General features: G+C 44.5%; 1 protein-coding gene across 2 annotated transcripts in view; it reads right to left on the bottom strand.

Annotated features, from left to right (window-relative positions):
• Positions 1 to 25,378, bottom strand: part of Itgb5 (integrin subunit beta 5) — a 112,437-nt gene that overhangs the window by 56,532 nt on the left and 30,527 nt on the right. For both annotated transcript variants that reach the window (XM_078044063.1, XM_005338875.4), the window contains exons 4-5: positions 24,153 to 24,402; positions 14,793 to 14,961 (exon numbers count right to left, since the gene is read on the bottom strand). In XM_078044063.1, coding sequence (XP_077900189.1) covers positions 14,793 to 14,961; positions 24,153 to 24,402 — 419 coding nt within the window. The remainder of the gene's footprint in view (positions 1 to 14,792; positions 14,962 to 24,152; positions 24,403 to 25,378) is intronic.

The raw sequence follows: 25,378 nt of genomic DNA, 5'->3' as shown, positions 1-25,378 counted from the left end.
GGAAGGCGGCATCTGAAATGGAAGCAGCTCCACAAGTGCAGAGTGGCACAGCTTAATCATAGTAATTCTGTTTTCTCTGAAGTGGGCTCTTGTTCTGTGAATGGTGTTAATAGCCGTGGTCCAGAGGCCGAGCTGCAGGAAATGCGTCAGGACACTCAGCCGCCCAGGCATGCAGGTCTCACATGTGGTGACCGCACAGGGTATTTACATTGAAAATACTTTCCCTACTGTAGGCTTGGCTGGTAGAGCCCTCTGTTTAGAAGACTTCAGTTCTGTATTGTACATTCAGGGCATGGAACAATAGCGAGAAAGAGGATTTTTTTTTTTTTAAGGGAAATCACTGAACTATAAAATGGAACATGACAGGGAGGTCAGACTCCACAAACCTTAGAACAGATGAGTCTGGGTTCAACTCTCTGCCTTGCTCCAAGGGGGACACTGAGTCAGCTCCCACCCACTCTCATTTGTGAAATGAAGCTAAACTTGTCTTGCAAGGCTGGTGCTAGGTTTTTAGAAATAGTGTATTAAAAAATACTTAGCACATGAAAGTAACTATAAAGGGAATCTATAATTATCACTTTAGGACCAGTAATAACTTTTACATCTCTTTTTTTACTACTTGATGTGTGAATCTACACCATTGTTACAGGGAATACTAATTACTGCATAGCAAACAGTTTAAAAGCCCTGCATTAATTAAAAACCACAATGAGATTCATACTGCATGCCTATTTAAATCACTAAAATTAAAAAGGCTGAAGACACCAAATGTGATGAAGATGTAACAACTGGAACCCACCCTGCTGGTAGGAACGTAAAATGACACATGAATTTTGGAAAATGGTTGGGCAGTTTCTTGGAAAGTTAAACACTTAACCAGATGCAGTGGTACACGCCTGGAATCCTAGCAATTCTGGAAGCTGAAGAAAGTCACAAGTTTGAGGCCAGCCTCAGCAACTTAGTGACACCCTGTCTCAAAATAAAAATGGTGCCAGGCGCAGTAGTGCACACCTGTAATCCCAGCGGCGTGGGAAGCTGAGGCAGGAGGATCAAGAGTTCAAAGCCAGCCTCAGCAACAGGGAGGCACTAAGCAACTCAGTGAGACCCTATCTTTAAATAAAATATAAAATAGGGCTGGGGATGTGGCTCAGTGGTTGAATGCCCCCGAATTACATCCCTGACACTAAATATATAAGTAAATAAATAAAAATGGGGATATTGATCAGTGATAGAGTGCCCCTGGGTTCAATCCCCAGTACTGCCCCCCCCCAAAAAAAAAGAAAAGAAAAAAAAAAGTTAAACACCTATCGTATGACCCAGTCATCCTTTTTCGGGTATTGGTTCAAGAGAAATGAAAGCACACTTCCATACTAAGACATGATCACAAACGTTTATAACAGCTCTCTCATAACAGGAAAAACTAGAAACAGCCCATGAGTTCATCAACAGGGAAAGCAGGTAAGTAAACTTCTGGATATCTAGGCAACTCAGACACTAAAAGAACGAATGGATAAACTCAAGAGCACAAAGAGTCTCAAAATAAATGTGTGGGTTGAAATGAGCCAGGCCAAAAAAAGGGAGTATATATTATGTATATAAAAATTTTAGCCAATACAACCTAATGTATAATGAAACCAAATTCATGGTTGCCTGGGGTGGAAGGGAAGGGAGAAATGACAAAGGGGCACCATTAACACTTTTGCAGTGAAGGATATGTTCATTATCTTGGTTGTGGTGTGGTTTCTTGAGAGTGTTTGTATGTGTCAAAATCTGTCAAACTGTACACTTTTGATATATCATTGTGTAGATCAATCGTACTTTAATGATTTTTTTATTTTAAAGAAGTCTTAATTTGCTCAAAACATCATTTTTTTAAGAGAGAGAGAGAGAGAGAGAGAGAGAGGAGAGAGAATTTTAATATTTATTTTTTAGTTATTGGCGGACACAACATCTTTGTTGGTATGTGGTGCTGAGGATCGAACCCGGGCCGCACGCATGCCAGGCGAGCGCGCTACCGCTTGAGCCACATCCCCAGCCCCTCAAAACATCATTTAATACAATAAAAGTACCTGCACATACTGATGGTCGGGAATGTTCTGGGAACACTGCAAATGAATAATCTTTAACTGGGCAGCAGTTGTGGGCTGGGGCTCAAGGAACTGGCAACTCTAGGTTCAGCCCTATCACTGCCTCGTCTTGTCTTTTGACCTTGGGCAAGTTTCTTAATCTTTGCCAGTCCCAAATTTTAAATTATAAGAAGGAGCTAATAACAGTATCGATAAGGTATAGCTGTTGAGAGAATTAGACAAGATGATACACCAGGAGCACCCCGCCCAACACCTGGAATATAGTCAACAGCCAGTAATTAGACTCTTTGTCATCAGTATTTCCACCAGGCTGAAAAGTCTGACTCATGTCTGTAATTCAGAAGCACACCATCTCATCCTTGGATTGTAGCGAGAGAAGTGGTGTTTCGCTCCTTTGCTTATTCTCATTTCCTAGGTTTTTATGTTGAATACATATTCTCTCTCTCTCTCTCTCTCTCTCTCTCTCTCTCTATATATATATATATATATATATATAAACTTTTAAATGAAAAAGAAGAACTGTTTACTTAGCTAAACTCTTCTCCACATCTTTGAGTAAAAACTACATCTAAACAAAACTGATTTCACTGAGATGACCGAGGTTGAAAATGTTAGGGTGGGCGGGACGGAAATGAACTGGCCTAAGGAGCAAGAAATCCAGTGTCTGCCCAAGACAGAGATTCGCTCAAGTTTGATTTTGCTGGTCAAATCTGAATCTGATTCAACACCAGGTCTGTTTCAGCCTTCAAATCCGAAGTCTCACACTCATTCACAGGGTGACCTGGACTTTTGCATCACCCAGAGAAACAGAAAAAAGGACCCCTACACACCTGTTCCTGGTATCTCCCAGTGTTGGGACCCCCACCCCACTGGGATATCTTTCTGCTAGGACCCTGCTCTCCATCCTCAACTACTCACTGTCCCAAAGGAAGGCAGGCTCCTCCCTCCCTGAGGAAACAGCCCCACAAATCCCACCCTCTTTGGAGAATGTTCCATCAGTCAGTCTCTCGGGGGATTCCTTATCATGTGTCTAAAAATATGCTCAAGGCCCAGTTGCCATAACCCTTGCCTTGACCCTGCTACTCCACCAGGCTCTCGACCCTCCTCATCTCCTCTTTAAAGCTAGCAGACGGATTGCCTCTATTTCCCTCCACCCCTTGGTTTCTTATAATCTGACCTCTTTCTCAGTCAAAAAAAAAAAAAGTGGAAACAGGAACCAAGAGGGAAGACCAGCCTTTCCCAGCTTTTGAAAAGTAAATAAAATCTGGCTTCTCTCAAGAGTAAAGACAGACTTTCTGGCTTGTTCACCTACAACAGCTGGCCCCACAGAGAGCCTGGTGCCCAGGGGAGAGTCAGATGGTTAGAGAGTAGTTTGAGAAAATGAGACTCCAGCCTGTGGGGCAATTTGGCTTCTTGGAGTTGAAAGGAATCATACTCGGTGGCTGCAAGGTCTGGCAAAAGAGGAAGGTCCCTCAAAGGACCAAGAACAGGATTCTAAAACCCTGCCTCTGTCCCACCTCCATAGTCTGTCCCTGGATCCCTTCAGAAGTCCCCCTACCCCAATGGTAAGGAAGCTCCACGGGAAGCCACAGGAGCCAGGGAAAGATTTTCTAAATGCCAGCTCCAAGCAAGCTGTGCTTGACAAACAAAGTGAGTGTGTACAGTAGAGTTCATGGTCACAGTGGCCAAATACAAATGCAGTTCAGAGGATGCACTGCTCAGAAGACAGGATCAAGGGGCTACTGCAGGACAAAAGCACGAGAGGTTAACCAGGGAGAAAACAGAGCAAATAAGCAGCACCTGAGGTCTGGAAGGAATCCCAGCTGTTCAAGACCTACCTCTATCAGCTGCGGGGGTCTTTCCTCCAGCACCCACCACCTGGGTACAGAGCACGCGCGCACACACACACACACACACACACACACCCACACACACACACACACACACTCACCACAACATCCAACAGCCTTGCTCTGCTACTGAGAAGCAATCCTTGCCAGGAAAATCTTCCTTCCTTGGACTCCAAGCTGGTTACTTGTAGCAACCCTCCTTGCACCCCCTCGTCCAGCCAGAAGGGTCTATTCCCACTTAAATCATGACAGCCAGGGTCAGTTAACAAGCTTCTTCTCACAGTGTCTCCTCAGAGTGAGATAAGAATTTAGGGATACAGAGAATACTGAGTTTCAAAAGAGAAGTGTTGGAATGCCCAGTAAATAAATCATGAGCATCCTGGACTGTGACCTTGTGCCTGTCTCCACAACCATAAGACATCTGGAGGAACCACTCCTTTAGGGAGTATGTGAATTAAAGAATTTGGTGACCAAGAAATGACCCTAGGGGCTGGGGATGTGGCTCAAGCGGAAGCGTGCTCGCCTGGCATGCGTGCGGCCCGGGTTCGATCCTCAGCACCGCATACCAACAAGGATGTTGTGCCTGCCGAGAACTAAAGAATAAATGTTGGAAATTCTCTCTCTCTCTCTCTCTCTCTCTCTCTCTCTCTCTCTCTCTCTCTCTCTCTCTCTCCTCTCTCCTCTCACCCTCTCTTTAAAAAAAAAAAATCCATAGGAAAAAGAAAAAAAAAAAAACAGAAATGACCCTAGCTTCATGGTAAATAGTACAACGTACACCTTGGAAGAGATTTAAGATGCTAATGAGACAGGCAATGTAAGAAGTAGCATGATCAGAACATGAGGATACATCCCAGCGCAACCCCATCCCCTTCCACCCCTAGTTCGGCCCCAGCTACAGTCCTTCTCTAAATGTTAAAACCCCAAACCAGTCAGGCAGCTTGCCCTGAGATCATCCGTACTCCTGTACTCAAGTGTAAGTTCCACTTTATAATAAATTCCTTGCTCTGCTATTCACACCTGACTAGTCCATAAATCCTCTTCTATGAAGGTGGTCAAGAACCGGGAAGGTCTTGAGTAGAGGTCTCCTCTGCTCCTGGAGGCCTACGCGTACACCCGGGCGGTGACAAGAGGACAGGGTTCCAAGCCAGGTGCCATCCACTCACCCACCTCTGCTCTCTCGCTATCAACACCTGTATTAAACGGTCCCTGGAGTCCTGAATGTGGTGTGGCCCGCAGAAGAAATCAGGGCTGTGACAGTGGCCAGCAGAGCTCTAACTGGGCCCTGAGCACATGGCCAATGTCTGGGCAACTGAATTTTCCAGGCTCACATTTAGTCTGTGGGTCCCCAGAACCATTCTGTAATAATTTATTTGCACACAAGAAGCATACAGAGCATGACAAGAGAGAGAGAGAGGAACACTCGAGGATGCTCCTTGGAGAGTCAGGGAGGCCTGGGAATCTTAGAAAGCCATGGCCACTCTGCGGTCAGAAAACATAGGTGGGTGCCTGCAGGCACGTGGGTGGCTCGCTGATCTGGCTCACTGTGCAGATAACACTCACAAATCCTCTCTATAAAACTGTGCAAACACAGGGGCACCCTAGTATAAAGATGCCATCACAACCAAGTCTCAGTGATGACACAAATATCAGCTTGAACTCTTCTTTTTCTTTCTTATTTGTTGACAGACCTTTATTTTATTCAATTATTTATATGCAGTGCTGACAATCCAACCCAGTCCCTCACACATGCCAGGCAAATGCTCTACCACTGAGCCACCACCCCAGCCCTACCAACATTAGCTTTAAATGACCAGGTTTTTGATCTCAAAGTCAAGCCACTAAAATAAGCAATGACCCAAATGAAGGGGTCTTCAGGCCACATGTCAACATAGCCCACAGCCTCATTGTCACTGATGAGTCACCAGGCACATGCTCTCCCTTTGCTGATAAAGAGCCACCATGTGAACAGCAGTCTCTCACCGGGAGCTATGGGAGCCTGAGGGAGCAGAGCCAGTGATTCTGAGGTGCTCTCAGAACTGGGAAAGGCAGACATTAGAGCTCCCGTTGTACAGACAGGGAAGCCAAGGGCAAGACAAGATGCTCACTGGAAGGGCCAGGCTCCATCAGCATGCTGATCTTGGGACCATTTTCCAGGCTCACATTTAGTCTGTGGGTCCCCAGAACCATTCTGTGACCACCCTGGCAACCCTCAGGACTGTGAGTCAGGCCACAACTGCGTCTGATAAGCAGGAAAGTCACAGCTAAGAGAGAAGCAGGACACAGATGATGATTCCCAAGGACTGTTTCTGCCCCGTTCCACAGTCAGTAAATGAGGTCAGGCAGGTCACTGTGATGGTTCCTTGGGCTAGGACTTGGCTCTCTTTGGAAGTTCACGCCTCCCACTCCTCTGCTCCTGTGTGACTTCAAAAGGTGGCAGATGCTCTAATGTCAAAGTTGAGTACACCAGCATGAAGGTCCAGTTTCTTTCTGTAGCTATGGCTCTGACATTTCTAACTATAAGAAATTTGAGCAGCTACTCATCTTCCTCATCAAAAGAGAATGATACTCCCACCTTTAAGGAGAGAGAATAAGCTGGCGGAGTGTTTCTGCACAGAGCCTGGTCCTCAAAAGTGCTCAGCCAATGAGAATCAATCACATCATTAGCATCTGAGCCTCACAGGGACACAGAGAGACCAGAAAGAAATACTGTGATTCAATTACAGGGTTCTAAGATCCTATCTTTCCACAGAGCCTGCACCCTGCTAAATCTCAGATCTTGCTCATCATCCATCTTTCTACTGGAATGAAGTTTATGGAGGCTGGAGCTGTGGTTACTGCCACTGTGCATCCACCACAGCACCTCATAGGGGTCTCATGCCCAGTAAGTACTCAACACATTTTCAAACACAACAGTAAGATTCGCTGTCCATCAACCTTTCAGGCAAGCAACTGGGGACAGGTTTCAGAGAGGAGAGAGGAAAGAAAGGGAGCTGAGCTGGCCAGCCAGTGGCAGATCCCACAGCAGATCTGAGCTTGGGGACCAAGGATTCTTAATTCCAAAATGGCATATGAAGAAAAACAAGGTTAGACTCTCTGTGATTGGTTTCCAGAACCATGCTGACATTCAAGCCTGTTTCTATTGCTTTATAACAATAAACATGTTCTCATCAGTAGTTTGTTTTTCCTGCTTCCACATACTTTGCAATGAAATATCTTTTTTTTTTTTTAAATCTGTTCTGTGGTTAAACTTAATGTAGCCAAAAGTGTAATATTTCTTTCCTTGGGGAAAGAAATCTTGGCCTGTGACTCAGGGGATAAACATCTACTTCAAGCCCAAACCTAACAATGTGCAGCAGGACATTTTTATGTGGGCTTTGTGGCAAGGTCCACTCTGAGCCGAAGACAACTTCAGAATACATAAGGTTGAGTCATGCATGCATTTTCCACTTTGTTGGATAAAATATTAATAGGCAAATATCAATTATCACTGACAGTTAAATATTGGTCATTTCATATAGGTCAACATAATACTGACAAACAGGTTGTTTTATTTACTTTTTAGTGAATCTGCAAATTCAAATCAAATCCCTGAGCATAAGGACTTTTTCTCATTTTCTGTAGTTTCTTCCATGATCCAGGCCATAGTTTGGGACAAGAAACAGTACTTCAGGTTCCACTTCAAAGGGCATATATAAAGCACGGTGGAGCCACAGAGGCAGCATGATATGATGGCAGGGTGGACAGTGTGGGTCACAAGGACCTGGGAGCTCCTGAACCTCAGAATCACAAAGGCATCTATACACACAAAGCATTTGTTGGATCACAGATGTTTAATTATGTGCAAAGCAGTGAGCTTGATGCTGCATGAGAGAAGAGACACTGTCCCTGCCTTCAGGGACTTTCTCCAGGAGGAGGCACACATCATTCAAGTCATGCTCAAGTAAAAATAAAATGATAACTGGGATAGGAGTGACCAAGGTCCTGGCAATGGGGGATCCTGACTAGTCAGGATGATCCATCAGGGAGGTTTCCCTGACAGATGACAATTATGCTGATGTCTGCAAATAAGTAGGCCTAGGTTAGACATGAAGAGAAAAGCAGATTTGGGGGAAGAAGAGAGAGATAAAAATGTGAGCACAGGGAATTTCCAGGGCAGGGAAAAAATGATACCATAATGGTGGATACACGTGGTTTTATATATGCTAAAAAACCATCGAATGTACCATACCAAGACTGAACTGTAATACAAACTCTGGACTTTGGTTGATGATGATGTGTTAAAGCTGGTTCATTGATTGGAATGAATGTATCACACGGACACGGGACGTTGATAGTGCAAGAGGCCGTATGCTCTGAAGGATAAAGTCTACTGCTGGGCAAGGTGGTGCACGTCTATAATCCCAGTGGCTCAGGAGGCTGAGGCAGGAGGATCATAAGTTCAAAGCCAGCCTCAGCAACTTAGGAAGGCTCTAAACAACTTAGTGTCTCAGAATAAAAATATTTAAAAATGTCTGGGGTTGTGGCTCAGAGGTTAAGCCCAACTGGGCTCAATCCCTGGTACAAATAAATAAATAAATAAAGTCTACTAATAAGAAAGAAAGTAGGACTACAGGAGGGATCTTTCAAGCATAGGAACAGCATGTACAAAGGGCCTAGCAGGAGTCAAGAGTAGGTGACGCCAGGTCATGTGGCTGGGACCAAGCATCCTGGGTGGAGGCTGGAGGGGGAGCAGCGCCAGAGAGCTGAACCCTAAATCCCTGCCTCTTAGCCAAATGCACATTCCAAGCAGGAAGAAGCCCCTGACTTGAAGTGAAAAACTGACATTCTCCCCAGTTCAGAGATGTAGCCTGAGTCATCAAGAGACCTTGCAGCCTCTCCCAGGCTGAGTCTTCCCCGCCTTGGTCATGGAAGGGGCCACCGCAGGTACGCTCCTAAGGCGGAGGAGAGGGAAGGCGTGCGGCTGGTGACACCAGAGGGTGAGAGGAGACAGGAACTCTCCACTTGCCCTATTGACAATCCTAACATGTAATTCAGCCAGGTCCCACGCCCCCTGGGACAACAGGCAGCTGTCAGCAGGAGGGTGAAGCCCACAACATAGTCAGCCACAGTGTCACGGACTTGAGATGTCACCCCAGAGAGCAAACCAGTGATTCAAAGCCTGTGTGAAAGCACGACCGTCTGAACACGGAAGGCCCAAGGGAGCCGGCACCACCAGACAAGGACAGGTGAGGCCCAGGTGCTGCACACCTGTTCCAGGGTCCTTAAGATAACCTCACGCTTCACTGGAGTCCCCAAGACACTTCAGCGAGGAAGAGTAAACAGGATGGTGCTGGATGAGCCCCGGAAACCTGCTGCAGAAGCAGCTCCTACGAGCTGAGACAACACAGAGCACGTGGAGAAGCCCCTCCAGGGCCTGCCCAGGCCTGGTGAGTGATGGGTGGGGTGCGGGGGTGTCTTCCCCAAGGAAGGGAAGGCAATTTGCTACATTTCTCAATCCATGCTTGGAAAAATGACCAAAGTCTATGGTCTAAAAGAAATCAGGCAAAAACCCAGAAAGCCAAAGGCTGAATGTTTTCTCTGATAAGTAGATGCTGATCCATAATTGGAGGGGGGCCTAGGGAAGACCGGAGGAACTTTGGATTTTGCAGAGGGGAGTGAGGGGAGGGAAGGGGTTTGGAGGATGGGAAGGACGGGAAACCAGACGAACATTATTACCCTGTATCCATGTATGATTACACTACTGCTGTGACTCTGCACCACGTACAGCCAGAGGAAGGAGAAGTTATGCTCCATTTGTGTAGAGTGTGTCAAAAAGCACTCTATTGTCATGTATAACTAATCATAAAAAATTTAAAAATAAATGGGAAGAAAAAAAAGAAATCAGGCAACGAGTCAAAAGAGACCAAGTCAATTCCTGGAACTGGCAGGGGGAAAGGTGCAAACAGGACACCCCTCACAGCTGTGCCTGACTGTGGGGCTAGGAAATTTCCCACATCTTCCAGATATCTGTAGCAGCTGATTCAGGGTCTGAGGTTCAGACCTGAACCAGGAAAAGAAAAGCCTGAGCAAAGGGGTGCTAGGCTCTGACCAGGTCCTTGTGAAAAGTGGCACTCACCAGCACAGCTGGAAGGCACTCTGGAGCTCCTCCCCCCTTACCCTCCTGTATTTCCCAGAGGAGCCCAGAGCCAGCCAGGGAGCAGCAGAAGAGGGAAATGCCAGGGCAGAATGACAGGGCTCTGCATTGCACTATTGATAAAATGGCAGCAGCTCCTGAGGATACAGGCACTTCCTATTTGGGGAGAATAGGAATAGTTCCAGTCTGAACCACCCACCACACTTCTACCTGTGCAATTCAGAAACAAACAAATTAGAGAAAACTTCCAGAAGGCCCAGTCACTGGGTAATGGAAAGGCCCTGGGCTTTAAACTCAACCAGACCTGGTCCAAGTCCTGATCCTACTCCTCACTAAAAATAAGTGTAATTCCTGTGATACTCTGTTTCCTCACCTGTAAAATGAGAACCACCACCACCAATATACCATAGGGCTCTTAGAAGAACCAAAATTAAGCAGGGACCAGTGGCATACAGCTGTAATCCCAGAAACTCGGGAGGCTGAGGCAGGAGGATCATGAGTTCAAAGCCAGCCTCAGCAACTTAACAAGGCCCTGTCTCAAAATAAAAAAAAAAAAAAAAAAAGGGCTGGGGATGTGATTCAGTGGTTAAGTACCCCTGGGTTCAATCCCTGGTACCACAAAAAAAAAAAAAAAAAAAAAAAAAAAATCAAGATCAAGGCTGGGGGGTGTAGCTCCATGGTACAGCACTTGCCTAGCATGCATGAGACCCTGCACCCAATTCCCAGCACCATACAAAAAGTAAAGAAAGGTATACAAAAATTATCTGGCATATGAGTGACAATCAAGCAAGGGGAGCAGTCACTTCTGTTTCTCAAAGCCCACAGATTCTGTATTCTTGTGGAAAGTCTGTCAGTGTGAAGAGGTCCCACCTCTGGGGCTGTGGTCTCCACTTTAGATTAGAATGCCTTCACTAGCAAATAAAGGGCTCAATATACACCAGAAACAATTTATTATTCACACAAAGCAACTTTTAAAATTTACCTCTCAATGCAAAATTAGAGAATCAGGATTAAAACAGAAGGTCCGTCTAAAGGATACAGAGGCTAAATGCCAGGGCAGTAGAAGCTGAGGCACACAAGGAAATGCACTGGGCCACAGAGACCTTATTTTCTGGCTGACAGGAGACAGCAGCCCATAGAATCCCATGCAACAGCAGGCACCCAGCCAAGCCCAAATGCACAGGCAACTTCTTTAACCTGAAAGCCATGAAAGCAGCCAAGTGGGGACTGGCAACTTGGAACCAGAAACTCTTTGGCAGCAGCTCCTGAGGATACAGGCACTTCCTATTTGGGGAGAACAGGAATACTTCCAGCCTGAACCACCCACCACACTTTTCTACCTGTGTAATTCAGAAATAAACAAATTAGAGAAAACTTCTAGAAAGACCTGGGAGAACAATAAGACTAGTATCAGGAGAAATCGTTCTGTATTTAAACAAGTACAAACAGGTTCAATCATAGGCTTCAAAGTGAAGACAAGAAAGAAATTAAGAGCAGTGCATCTCCCATTCCAACCCAGCTGGTAATGGATGCAGTTAAACTGCCTCTCGCAGCAACTTGACCTGCTGGGGAAAAACAAAGCAACTTCAAACGACCACTCACAGAACAGGGTCCTTATCCTGAATAGAATCCTAAATAGAAATAGGAATTTCCTCCTTTTTGCAAAGAACAGATTTTCCAAGTAATATGCAGCAGGTCACACAGGTGGGGATTTAAAATCAGTCACGTGGGCTGGGGATATAGCTCAGTTGGTAGAGTGCTTGCCTCGAAAGCACAAAGGCCCTGGGTTCAATCCTCACCACCAACAAAAAATAAATTCAAAAAAATAAAAATAAATAAAAATAAAATCAGAGACGTAAAAATTCTATAACCTTGTCCCACAAGTTGATAACCAACAGTCCATCCCAGAGAAACCAGGGTGAGAAGGAAACCAGAGGCAGGAGCTTCCCGTGGCAGTGATATAAAGCCTGTTATTAGCTCCATCTCCAAGGGCATAAAGTCAGGGGAAGCAGAGCATGCCCCGCTTGGAGCCCGGGGGACTGTCCAAGCAACTCCAGCCCTTAGGAGGCACCCAGTCAAGTGCAAGAGATTCCAGGCCTCCACCCTCTGTTACACACAGTTTGCAGGATTAAGTGGAAAGGCTTTCAATCTGGGCAAATTGAAAGAGCCAGAAAACTCAGTAAACAAAGCAAAGAATGCTTAGGACTTCAGAATGATATCTGAGATTTATTTCAAACAATAGGAGACAGGGAGGTTGTGAACACATATGAAACAAATTGGCTAAGGATACATAGATTGTTCTCCCTACTTTTATGTTTTGAGATGTTCTATAATTAAAAAAAAAACATACATATTCATTGTGGAAACTTAGGTAAATACAAAATTAAAAATTGCCAAGAAAAAATAAAAACCACACATAATTCAACCACTTGAGACAATTGCTATTATACATTTTGGTCTATTTCCAATATTTTTCATATATTTCTCTTTGTTTTGTCTGCCAAACAGGATCATGCTGTCCATTCTGTTTTATAACTTGCTTTCCACCCCCGCCTTAGTTTGTCTTAGGTATTACTCAGTCATTAAATATTTTTAATATTATGATTATTACATAATCTTTTACCAAAAGGGAGACCATAGTCTATTTCCAATTTTTTGCTACAATAAGCAAGGGTGCAGTAAACTATGGAAAATGGTATTTATTATAAATAGGTGACTTCAAATGAGAGAGAAATGGCTTGATGCGTGCCTAAATATAAACTGGCAGCACAAAGGAAAAGCAAAGGTGAAGACAGGAGCTGGTGGCTGCCACACTGCACAATTCTAAGCAATTATTAACTTTCCCTGTACTCCCTGTTGCCCAGGCCATGTGAAAACTGCAGGAGGTATAAGGCTGTTAACATGCTCATAAAGTACCTCCCAGTCAACAATAATTCACCAGGTTCGGACAACCTGCTAGAATCCTCTCTCATACTGACTAATGCAAGGGCTAGAATATTCCATTCATCTGGGATGGCACAGGAAAATTCTGCTGGCCCAGGGTGTACCCAATGGCTTTTCAAAGACCATTGTGGATCCAGCACTCGATGACACTGTTAATCTAGCAGAATTAATGGACATGGCTTATGCCTGTTATTGGGTTCGTCCCCTACTCACCAAACCTTACACAATTTCTTCCCCTGAAAAAAGAAAATCCACACAATTCTCAAGATGGGGAGATGAGGAAGATCTATGTTTTCCCTGTTCCATCTGTTTCCTGCCAAGAAGTAGAATTTGGCTGAATGTCTGTGAAGACAAGGCCTTGTACAATCAATATCTGAATGCCTGTTAAAAAGTAGGAGGTTGGGACAGAAGGATTGCAAGTTCAAAGCCAGTCTCAGCAACTTAGTAAGGTCCTATGTATCTTAGCAAGACCCTGTCTCTAACTAAAATGTAAAACGTGGCTGGGGATGTGGCTCAGTGGTCAAGCACCCCTGGGTTCAATTCCTGGTACAGAAAACAAACAACAACTACGAAACTATTTTGTGATACGTTTTAAAGATTCAGAGCTGAACATACTCTAGTTGTGTTCCATCTGGCTTTCAGACTGCCAAAACACACCAGGGACTTCTGAACCAAACCATGTGTTTCTGGCCAGCAGCCATCCTGGATGGGAAGCCACTGCCACCGTGTGCTCCAGGAGGACAGCAGGGTGTGCTGCTTGCTTTCCCTTTTTTCCTTCCCCTTACCCATCTCTATCATTTAGGGTTTATTATTTCAAAAAGGACAACTGTGGCTCTTTTCTCGTCCTTGTCAAGGACCGAGTGGAGAGAAAAAACGAGCATGTCACCCTGAACATGGTCTCTGAGCTCAGACATTTGGAAGTGGGCGACGAGGTGCTGATCAGTAAGTGAATGGCAGCTGCCACATGCAGCCTCTCTAAACTGCGTTCCCTTCCCAAACAGAAGAGTCCCTAACACCCACTATTGATGAACTTGCCTGAACTTGCAAGAAAGCATTACCAATTCCACATACTCTATGATGATCACTACAGAAAAATGCTCAGTGTGTGCACAAAATATCAAGGCATGTGCTGTGGTCATGAGCTCAAGAGACTTCTTTTTATCGTTTGTTGTTGTTGGGCTGTTTTGACAGTAGAAACTTATTTTAGGAATAAATTATTACCATTTATCTATTTTTCTGAGATTGCAACCACTCAAAACATGAGTTCATTTCTGACCTATGTCCTCAACCTGGATTCACACATCATAGGGAAGCAGGAGAAACACAAATAAAGAGAAATGCAACCAGAGATGTTATGCAATTCTCATTTGGGGCTGGATTCTCCAACAGGGCAGTCTTTAAGATCTACCAAAATTGGGCCAGATAGCTCTATGAGCTTCTCTGTATAAGGGTTGACATTTACTTTTTCCCCTGGTAATAAGCAAAAAAAAAAGCCAAATTCATAAACACAGAACAGCTGTCTCCTGGCAAAGACAGTATCCCATTACATATGGCCACACCCTGACAGATGCATACAGCCCAATCCGTCCCCAGCTCCAGCTGACTTGACTGCTATAGATTTTCCCAAGGTGCCACAGAGCTCAGCCTCTGGTGAAAGAGTAGACAGGACCCACATGTCAGTGTGACTCACACTCTGCCACCTCCTGCAGGAAGTGCCATCACCGACTCTCTCTACCTTGTCTTCTCTGCACCAGGAAGGGACCAGAAAAGAGAAGTTACCTTGCAGACAGATGCCTGGAGGACTGCATCAAAGCCTCCCTCCGGGGCATCTCGGTTGCGGGACACCCTCTGCTTCCGAACTTCCTCATTGAAGCTGTCGACTCTGTCAGTGAGAGGCAGCAGATGGCGGAACCCAAAGGAGGGGACGCAGTTTGGAAATAACTTGTAACTAGAGAGAAAGAAGAGAAGAGTCACTTTCCCAACATCACCACTAAATCTTAACCAAGTGTTCTGTGTCTTGGGAGACATCAGTAAATATTTATTTTGCACCTACCACATGCCCTGGGACAGGCATTGTGGAAAGAACAAAGATAAATAATACAAGCCCTACTCTCCAGACATCCAGCCCTAACCACAGGCAAGACAGCCTAAGCCACGCAAGTGAATGGTTCGGACCAATGACTCAAAGGAAGTGGAGATTTTGCAGTCTTCCATGGACAGAGGAGAACTTAGCATGGGCCTGGAAAGATGACCAGCAGCGTGGGCAAGGCAGACCACGTCCACCAAGGGCAACATAAGCAGAGTTCCTCTAGGAAACCAGGTTCTCACATCCACTGTGTTGCGGCTGTGTGACAAAAGGTGCCATCATCTCTATGACAACCCACTCAGTGACCACCTGGGTGTGCTGGTACAAACAAATGCTAAATGGAACAGGCATGAAAACATTCTATTTTTTTTATTCATTTATAAACACTTCTCTGATAAACTAGCAACTCTCCTAAATGCTGCAGAAATCACTAGGAAATTAAGCATCTTCAAAGGGGAAACTGTATCTGGAAACTTGGAAGGGAGAAGAACTGCATGTCAACAGTGGGTTAATTTCAGGCTTTTCTCCTGAAATATTGGGCAATGTCCTCTTTAGTCTGCTGTGGAAACCTCAAGTAGCCCCATTCCTGGAGGAAGTTAGCTTTCAATGGCAGTCTAGGAGCTTCAGGTTGATATAGCTAATGCAAGAGGAAGAGAAGCCTGATTTTACAAATGGGTTCACCACATAAAGGGGAAGAAGGGAGAGTGTGGCATCCAAAGAGAGGCACATGTACAAAAGTCCTGTGGCAGAAAGGGCACAGAGGAAGGCTGGTGGCGCTACAAGTAGAGAGTAAGGGGTAAGGCACCCTGGCCCAGAAACACAGGGTCTGTGGACACATTAAAGGAAGTCTCAGTCTCTCTCTCTCTCTCTCTCTCTCTCTCTCTCTCTCTCTCTCTCTCTCTCTCTCTCTTTCTCTCTCTCTCTCTGAAAAAAAAGATGAAAAATAAGCTATAACAGAAAGGTCTGGGGGAAGGCTTTGGATTCGATCTAAGCCGTGCGCATGGGAAGGGAAACGGGCTTAGCGGCTGCCAGGCAGACTCTGACTTCGCTGCTGCCAAGGCAACCTCAGCAGGGCGGGTCTGGGCAGGTTCTCTCCTCTACAAAGAGGCAGCTGTTGGCTCTCTAAGTCCTCTTCAGGGAGACAGTCCCTGCTCCAACTGCCACCGTCACACCACCTTGGCGCAGAGCCCTCGCAGCAAGCCAGCTCCGGCAGGACAGAATCCACCCTCCTCCCTGGACAGCCACGGTTCTCCTGCACAGGCAGCAGCCAGGCCTCCCACCTGCCCTCCCTGGGTTCTCCTCCCTTCTCCCTCTCCAAATCTTCAAGAACACCTTGTGCTTAACAGGTCAGGCTCTTTTTGACCCCATGCCTCAGGCCACCAGGACTCTTCATGACCTCTTCATTTTGTCAAAGGAGAGTCATGGAGATGACATTCCCTCTTAGAGAAGGAACAACGGTCCCAAGTGACCGATGGACAGGCTCAGAAGGAAGCCACGCATCCACAGTCTCACCACCGTCTCTCTTCCTCCAAGTCCCTACTCCCCACTATGTTGTTCTAGCCCATGACTTAGGATCTCAGGCATGTGTCCATTGTCACAGTTTGTGGGAAGAAAAGAGAAAAACGAAATAACTGCAGTCAAATGAGAAAAATCAGGAAAACTGTGAGTCGTGCAGCTAGAGTTCAGCATTTTCTACATCTTCCCTGTCACTCCTGCAACCAGCAATGAGCAGAAACATTTTTTACTGTGTAGAATCACCGTTCAGTAATTAGGAACTAGGAAATGTGTTTGCCAGAGAGAAGCCTGCATTGCAGAATATGTCTATAACCAAATCAGAGACACTTCTGAGAGGAAAGCAGCTTTGCCACACAGACCCTGGGAATATTTTCATCGTCACTGAAACAGGATGTCACCTGTGACTAGTTATCTGTTGTAACCTCTGGAATTGTGGTCTGTGGCCTGGAGATCTGTCTGTTTTGGGGTCTTCTGCTAGGAGACTATCTCTCTGCAGATATTATCTCAATTGGTATAGAATAGAAGACACAGAGACAAACCCACTGTGTCTGTGCTATAGGATACCAGTTTAGGGTTATTTATAGGGAGTTACAAAATTAAAGGTTATTAACCAGGCCAGGCTCAGTGATACACACCTATAATCCTAGTGACTTGGGAGGCTAAGGAAGGAAGATCACAAGTTCAAGGCAAGTCTCAGAAACTCAGTGAGATCCTGTCTCAAAACAAAAAGGGCTGGGGATGTAGCTTAGTAGTAGAGCATTCCTAAGTTCAATCTTTAGTAACCCCCTCTCCCCCACAAAAAGGGGAAGGATGTATGTGTATATAAATAGCAAAGTCCAATTTGAAGACACTAGATCTAGATAAAGCCAGAAAACAATATAATGTTTAGGACCAGAGTGTGGATTGATCTGATGTGGAAAGGATTGCCTATTACTCTAGACGTAGAGAATTTCTGGATAAAATACAGTTTTTAAAAATTTAAATAGATAGATAGCCAAGACTAGAAGCTTAGAATGTAAATCCCAGGCGTCAGAAATGAAGAAGGAACCATTCCACAGATGAATGGACTAAAGAGCATCAGGAAATGTGCAGGAAGGAGCTGGGATGTGTCAGGGCAGAACAGAGGCCCTGCAGGCTTGGAGTAGGCCTCTACCGAGCAGGTGACGAGCCCAGGCTTGCAGAGGCCAAGCCCTGACACAGGGCTCTCTGCAAAGATAGAGCCAAGTGCCACGAGAGCTGCCACACACTAAACAAGCACAGGACATCTCCAGCCACCAGCCCGGGAAAGAGACAAGGAAGCTCACCTCCCACTCTAAGCCAGGACAAGAAGAACCCCAGGTCGGAGCAATCAGAATCCATGACTTTTAGGGCAAAGGGAGCCCCAGCTGAGAAATTAACAGGAAAACTGGTTCCACAGTGAATGCTGAAGGTTCCTGGCAGCAGCAAACCTCAAGCTGCTCTGTAGGGGGCCAGCACTCCAGGGCACGTGGTCCCCATGGAAAACAGCCTCCAAGATGAACTAAGGAAACAGAAACTCCAAGAGAAACAAACCATCAGGAAGGAATGTCAGCAAATCCAATGCACTAAAGGACCACAGTTCAAGAAATGGGGAGAACAAAATGATCTGAAATTCTTTACAAGAATATTTAAGATATTTAAAAAGAGGAAGAAATAGAAGCCAAAGGTTAGAAAAACAAAACAAAAAAATTAAATAGAAAAAAAAAATAGAAGGCTTTAAGAAAAATTGTATAAAAAGGGCTGAGGCTGTGGCTCAGTGGTAGAGTGCTTGCCTGGTATGTTTGAGGCCCTGGGTTCAATCCTTGTACTGCCAAAAGAAAAAAAAAAAATAGGAACATCTGAAAAAGAACCAAATAAAAATTATAGTAGCAAAAAATATATATAGTCACTGATGTTCAGAAATGAAATTTTAGTGGGACTGGAGCTGGGGCTCAGTGGTAGAATGCTTGCCTAGCATGTGTGAGGCACTAGGTTCAAGTCTCAGCACCACATGAAAGTATGAAATAAAGACATTGTGTCATCTACAACCTAAATTATTTTTAAAAAATGAAATTTTGGTGTCTGGATTAAGCTGAAACTGAAGAACAAAAGTAAACTAGAAGAAATTTCCTATCTATTATAACTAAAAGAGAGGGAAGAGTAGAATTATGGGAGAAAAATTAAGAAACGTGAAATTTAGAGTGAGAAGCCTGCCACCTAACAGTGTCCAGATGAAAACAGAAAGAACATGAGAGAGGAAGCAGTCAGAGAGATAGGGTCAGAAATTTCAAGAATAAAGATGTGTGCTCAAATCGGGAGCGATGGCGCATGCCTATAATCCCTGCAGCTCGGGAGGCTGAGACAGGAGGATGGCAAGTTCAAACCCAACCTCAGCAAAAGCGAGGCACTGAGCAACTCAGTGATTCCCTGTCTCTAAATAAAATACAAAATAGAGCTGAGGATGTGGCTCAGTGGTCAGTGCCCCTGAGTTCAATCCCCGGTACCAAAAAAAAAAAGCAGACCAAGCTACAAGTGGTGTATATAAAAGCAAATCTACCTGGACACACGGGAGTGCACATCACTACAGAAGAAATTAAAAGTCACTAGAGAGAAACACAATGACTAGAAAAACAGCCATATCAGACTCGAAGAGGCCAGAAGAAGTGGGTATACCTTCAAGATGCGATTTCTTGGGAGAAATACACAATGGGTAAGAAAAAATATAAATAATGAAGGATGAAATGTATTGGCTCACTTGCAAATGTTTCCATATGAGATGTATTTCAACAGCTTAATAATAGAAAGAAGTGTTCAGAATTGGAAAGAACAAATCCTGTGTCAGGGAGCATCAAGTGACTCTTCCCAGTGAAACTGTTCCTATTATTCAAAATAGCAACTGGACAGTACTCCACTATGACACTTAAGTTACTCTGTGCCCTTTTTATTCCCATGGCAGCCCTTCTTACTCCAGATTTGGCATTTCTGGTACATTCTACAATGGGAAGGGATGAATTCAGGATTTGGATCCCTTGGCAGAAACACCTGGAGCAGAGGAAGGAGGGACACACCTCAGGAACCCTCGAGTATATGGCTTTCCTTCCTGAGATCCCCTGCACAGGTATCAAATCCCCTGACTTACCCAGCTGCCCCAAACTTCCTGGGCTGCCAATGCTGCTCCTACCACTCCAGGGGAGAAAATCGTAACTGAAGGTGCTGCTGGAGACTGGGAATAACCGTGCTTCTCCTCTCCCCATTAGCTGGAGGAAATGGACGGTCAGAGAAGGATGCCAAGCAAAGGTCTCCCTAGCTCAAGCACGGAATGCAAACAGCAACAAGACGAGAGCATGGGTGTGGACTGTGGCACAGACCCAACGTTCCCGGACCTCCTCGTTTTTCCAAGAAAATCCAGCAATCCTAGTTATTATTGGCCATATCTTGTGTTTTAAATGTTGGTAACTACCAATTGGTATAGAATAGGAGACACAGAGACAAACCCACACATCAAGGTCACCTGATCCTTGATGAAGGTGCCAAAAACATAATTAGAGAAAAGATAAACTCTTGAACAAATGGTGTCGGGAAAACTGGTTATATCATACGTAGAAGGATGAAACTAGACCCTTATCTCTCACCCTGCACAAAAATCAACTCACAATGAATTAAAGACCTAGGAATTAGATGAGAAACTATGCAACTCCTAGAAGAAAACTTAGGGTCAACACTCCAGCCTATAGGCACAGGTAATGATTTTCTTTTTTTTTTTTTTTATTGGTTGTTCAAAACATTACAAAGCTCATGACATATAACGATTTTCTTAATGGGACCACTAAACCTCAGGAAGTAATGCCAAGAGTTAATAAATGGGATGGAGTCAAATTAAAAAGCTTTTACACAGCAAAGGAAACAATTAGGAATGTGAACAGAGAACATACAGAATGGCAGAAAAATCTTTGCTAGCTACTCTTTGACAGAGGATTGATATTCAGAATACATAAAGAACTCAAAAAAACTTACCACCAAAAAAAAAAAATCAAATAACCCAATTAATAAGTGGGCAAATGAATTAAATAGACACTTCTCAAAAGAAGAACTACAAATAGGCAACAAATATATGAAAAAATGTTCAACATCATTAGCAATTAGGGAAATGTAAATCAAAACGACACTGAGATTTTATCTCTCACCAGTCAAAATGGAAGCCATCAAGAATACAAATAATGATAAATGCTGGAGAGGATGTGAAGAAAAAGGAACACTTTTACAATGTGAGACTGTAAATTAGTATGACTATGGAAAACAGTATGAGGTTCCTCAAAAGACTTGGCATAGGACCACTCTAAGACCCAGCTATACCACTCCTCAGAATTTATCCTAAAGAATTAAAATCATCATACTATAGAGATATATACAATGTCCGTGTTTATAGAAGCACAATTCACAACTGACAAACTATGGAACCAGCCACCTAAGTGTCCATCAACAGATGAATAGATAAAGAAAATGTGGTATGAATATACAATGGGAGTTTTATTTATCCATAAAGAAAAATGAAATCATGTCATTTGCAGAAAAATGGATAGAACTAGAGACTATTATGTTAAGTGAAACTCAGAAGGTCAAGGGTCATATGTTTTCTCTCATTGGGAAACTAGAGAGGAAAATGGGAAAGAAAGGGAGGAAGTTCAGGGATCTCATGAAAATCAAAGCGAGATCAATAGAGGAAAGGGACCCTGAGGTGGGTGACAGGAAAGGAGATAAGTGTTGGGAAGTGATATTGGCCAAATTACATTGTTATATTGTGTGCATATACAAATATGTAACAAAAAAATCCCATCTTATGTACAACTATGATGCACCCATTTAAAAAAATGTGTAAAGGGGGGGGGGGAACAGTAAAGGCTAGCTGAAAAAGAAAAAAAAAAATTCTGGTAACTTATTTGCAGTGCTGTTAAAACTGAAAAGCAAACAAAAGCCACATACAGACTGGATCAGGCACAGGGACAGCCAGATTACCTGCCCTGGTTTGTGCTATTCTCCCCAAGCAGTGGCGAGGATATTTGAAGAAGCAGGATGCTGCACAGCCTGGATCTGGGGAGGGAAATCTCAGCCCAGTGACGCCCCACCCTCCTACTACTCAGCTCAGAGGACAGAGATTTCTGTCACAGAGAACTGATGCTTCCTTCGAAACTCCCATTTTTCTCTGGATTTCCTGTCTTACAAGCAGCTTTTCAGTGTGCCGTGTACTCATAGCCAGTCAAGAATCTCACTGTCTGCGACTGGTTCTGCCTTGAAGCGCTTAGAGAGCGAGCTCTGAATAAGCAATGCAAAAAGCCTGGAGTATTCAAATGATGAGTGCCCATGGCCAGTCCTTGATCCTCTGCCAGCTTCTAATCCAGCATCTCAGTTAGTGAGACACACCCTGTCTGGAGATGGGGCATAGGCAGGGCAGGGAAGGAAAGGAGCAGATGGGATCGCGGGTCCAAATGATTTGAAAAAAGTTTGGGGTATGATGCTGCTCGCTGCTCCTGGTAAGCAGGAAATCTCCAACAGGACATTTGGCATGGGGACTGGCTGATAAGGGCCTTGGAGACGGCACCTAAGAATGCCAGTGGCCCCTATGGCCTCGAGGAAGCAAAACCAATAAATGATGACACCTAGCGCTCTTCGTGAAGGAACTTAAGAGTCTATTTGTCCTTAAAACTTTTTATTATCTCATTGTTTTTCCACCATTATGTCACTTCTCAATCCCTGGAGAAGATCTGAAGAGGCTTCTAGGAGAGTAAACAACAGGACCAGGAAATATTCGCTGGAGCACAGGCCACCGGCACATTGTCACCTCACCCAACCACCCAACCCGACTCAGACCTGGGAGCTGTTGAGCTGCCAAAGATGACCTGGAGGGAAAGGCAGCCCAGGGGCTTAAAAACTGCTCTCTTCCCCTGGGTGGCTGCGGGAGACCAAGAATTGAAAGTGACATCACAAGATGGAAGGAGGCTAGATCCCTGAGTCACGGCTTGAAGGAGAGCTGCCAAGGAAAGCAGCTCGGTACTCATTAGAATTTGTTCAAGAAAAAGCTGGATTGTGGGGAGGCATGGAGATCTGGGGGTTGCTTGTTACTGCAGCTCAGGTAGCCCCTAGGGGCAGTGTTGGGTGACTTTGAAAGTCTCTGGGTTGTAGGGTGACATGCATGGGGAAAACAGGCTTTATGTTAATGAGAATGCAGAGTCTGAAAGTAGTCTGTCTGGATTCACCCCCAGGTCAGCCCCTTACTACCTGTGCACTCTGAAGTTATTTGCTTTCTCTAAGCCTCACTTTCCCCATCTTTAAAATCTGGCTTACATCTACCTGAGAAGCCCGAAAAAGGCTATTTTGATACAAATAAAAGAATCTATCTGAAGTGTTTAGTATGGTGCCTGACACTAAGTAAGAACTTAGCTGTTCCTTAGATAGTGACTACTTTGGGACCTTATAATCCAAAACATCACTGAAGTTGAAAATGTAGAGATGAGGCAAGAAAAAGGTATCATTTACCACTTGTATGAAGTCACATTGCATAATGTTGTATTTAAAGGGATACTTGAAAGACTAGAAAAGAAAGAAACCAACCTAACAGAGGTTTTGTCAGGGGCACTGAAGACTGCGATCCCCCAACACACACCTCACATGAAAACCCCATGCAGAGACCAACCTTGAGGCCCATTTTCTCTTATTCCTGGGCATGCAGCTGAACAAGCAGCCCATCCTTACTAGAATTCAGTTGTGTCTAATAGAATGTGGGAACAGGAGTGGGAAGGGCACTTCAGTCCACGCTCATCTAATCCTGCTATGCCTGATCCTCCAGGTAGGATGACCTGGAATCCATACACAGAAGATGGAAGGACACAGGGTCTCCGAGTCACTGATCAGGAGACCCTATTGGGCTTAGATAAGCAAGAAACAAACTCTTAGAAAGTTGGAGCTATTGTACACTTTTGAATTTTATTTTCAGCATTAACATTCAGAAATTTCTGTTTTCTAATAATTCATCAAATATTCTTTAATTCAGGTATTGAGTTACATTTAAAAAAAGTTCATACCTTTAAAACACAAAGTTTTTATTCAGTTTTGTCAAGGTAAGTTAGAGTTACTTACATAAATAATAGGGAAAATTCTGAATTCATTTATTCAAATATCTTTATTTTATTTATTTTTTTTTTTTTATGTGGTGCTGAGGATTGAAACCAGGGCCTCACACATTCTAGGTGAATGCTCTACTACTGAGCCACAACCCCAGCCCCCAACCTGGGTCCTGAGAATATTTTTTAAATTCTATTAATGTAAGAAAATGGTGCTGAGTGAGGCAGGCAAGAAAATTAACGGGCTATGAACCTTGTAACAGTTCACTTCTTCATATGTAGGGCAAGGACTGAACTTGGTCATCATTAATTGAATTAAATGCCTAAGCCTGGTCAGTGCTCCTAAACATCCTTCCTTGGGGGTAAGTTTTCCACTACTCCATCTCCCCACCCCAAGTACCTGAGAGTAGAGCAGCGGCCACTCACCCAATGCATGGATTGGTCTGGTATCTCGGTGCCGTGTAGGAGAAGGGAGAGATGTCCTTGTCAACAAAAGACCCAAAGCCCAACCGGAAGTTGCTGGTGAGCTTTCTCATCTCCTCAGCGAGCTTGGTGCCCAGGCTTCGGATGTTGTCCAAATCATCCTTCATGGACAGGGAGAGGTCCATCAGGTAGTACAAGTCCACAGGATAGTCCTCCACCTGGCGAACCTGCAGCTGGAAGGTGGTCTGGTCACCTGTGCCAACAGAGAGGCCACACACCTTAGAGGCCACCCAACTTGCTGGGGGCTTTCAAAGCTCCACCTCTTGCTTTTTTTTTTAGTGATGGTGTACCTCCCAGAAGAAAGATTTTTCTTAGAAGTAAAGTACTTGCAGGGAATATGGTGCCTCAGGTAAAGACCCCGATTCTCTTCCCAAACGCCTGAACCAGCAGCATCTCTCATGAAGCTCTTCAACAGCCAGACTCCCTAGTGGTATTCTATTTTCTCAGCCAAAGACCCTTAGATAACTGGCAGACAGTGAGCCAGACGACTCCATGGACACAAACGGGGTGGAGAGGAGCCCACCAACCACGCTCCCCTCCAGAGAAGGAGCCAGCCCAGATGGGAAGGAGGTGTCAGAAAACAGGGAAGGAATTAACAAGAGGAGTGGACACGGGTGAGAACCAGGTGGGGAAGATAGAGACACGCAAGTCACGGAGGGCGGGCAACAAAGACAGCTACTTAAAATACCCCAAAGGGCAAAAGTATCTGGGCCTGTGCCACATCACCAGTCTCTATTTCCCCTGCCATTCACCAGACAAGAGTGCTCAGTTCTTCCACATATTTGACATTTGGGGACATCACAGACCCAACTCATTATCCGAAATCACATGTATAATTACAGAAAGATGGATTCCAAATTTCAGTTTCATTAAAAAGAAGAAGAAACAAAAAGAGAAGAAAATAAAAGAATAACTACCAAAAACAACGGAAAGGAAAAAAAAAAAAAAGACACCACTAGATTTGTTGACCAGTTATAAGAAAGAGAAAATGATTTTTGGCTCCACGATAAGAGAGCTCACAGAAAAGGGGAATTAATTCACAGAAAAAGATCAAGAAGAGCCAATGTCTGAGTGTGTCCTTTGCTACCTCACTGTCCAGGATTTAGAGACAGGCCCAAGTCAGGGTAATTATCAGAAAACCAAAGATAATGATCCTTATATCATTTCAT

Source organism: Ictidomys tridecemlineatus, chromosome 3, assembly GCF_052094955.1.
Source record: "Ictidomys tridecemlineatus isolate mIctTri1 chromosome 3, mIctTri1.hap1, whole genome shotgun sequence".
NCBI classification, from domain to species: Eukaryota; Metazoa; Chordata; class Mammalia; order Rodentia; family Sciuridae; genus Ictidomys; species Ictidomys tridecemlineatus.
The sequence above is the reverse complement of the archived record's forward strand: the minus strand, read 5'-3'. Positions and strand labels throughout refer to the sequence as shown.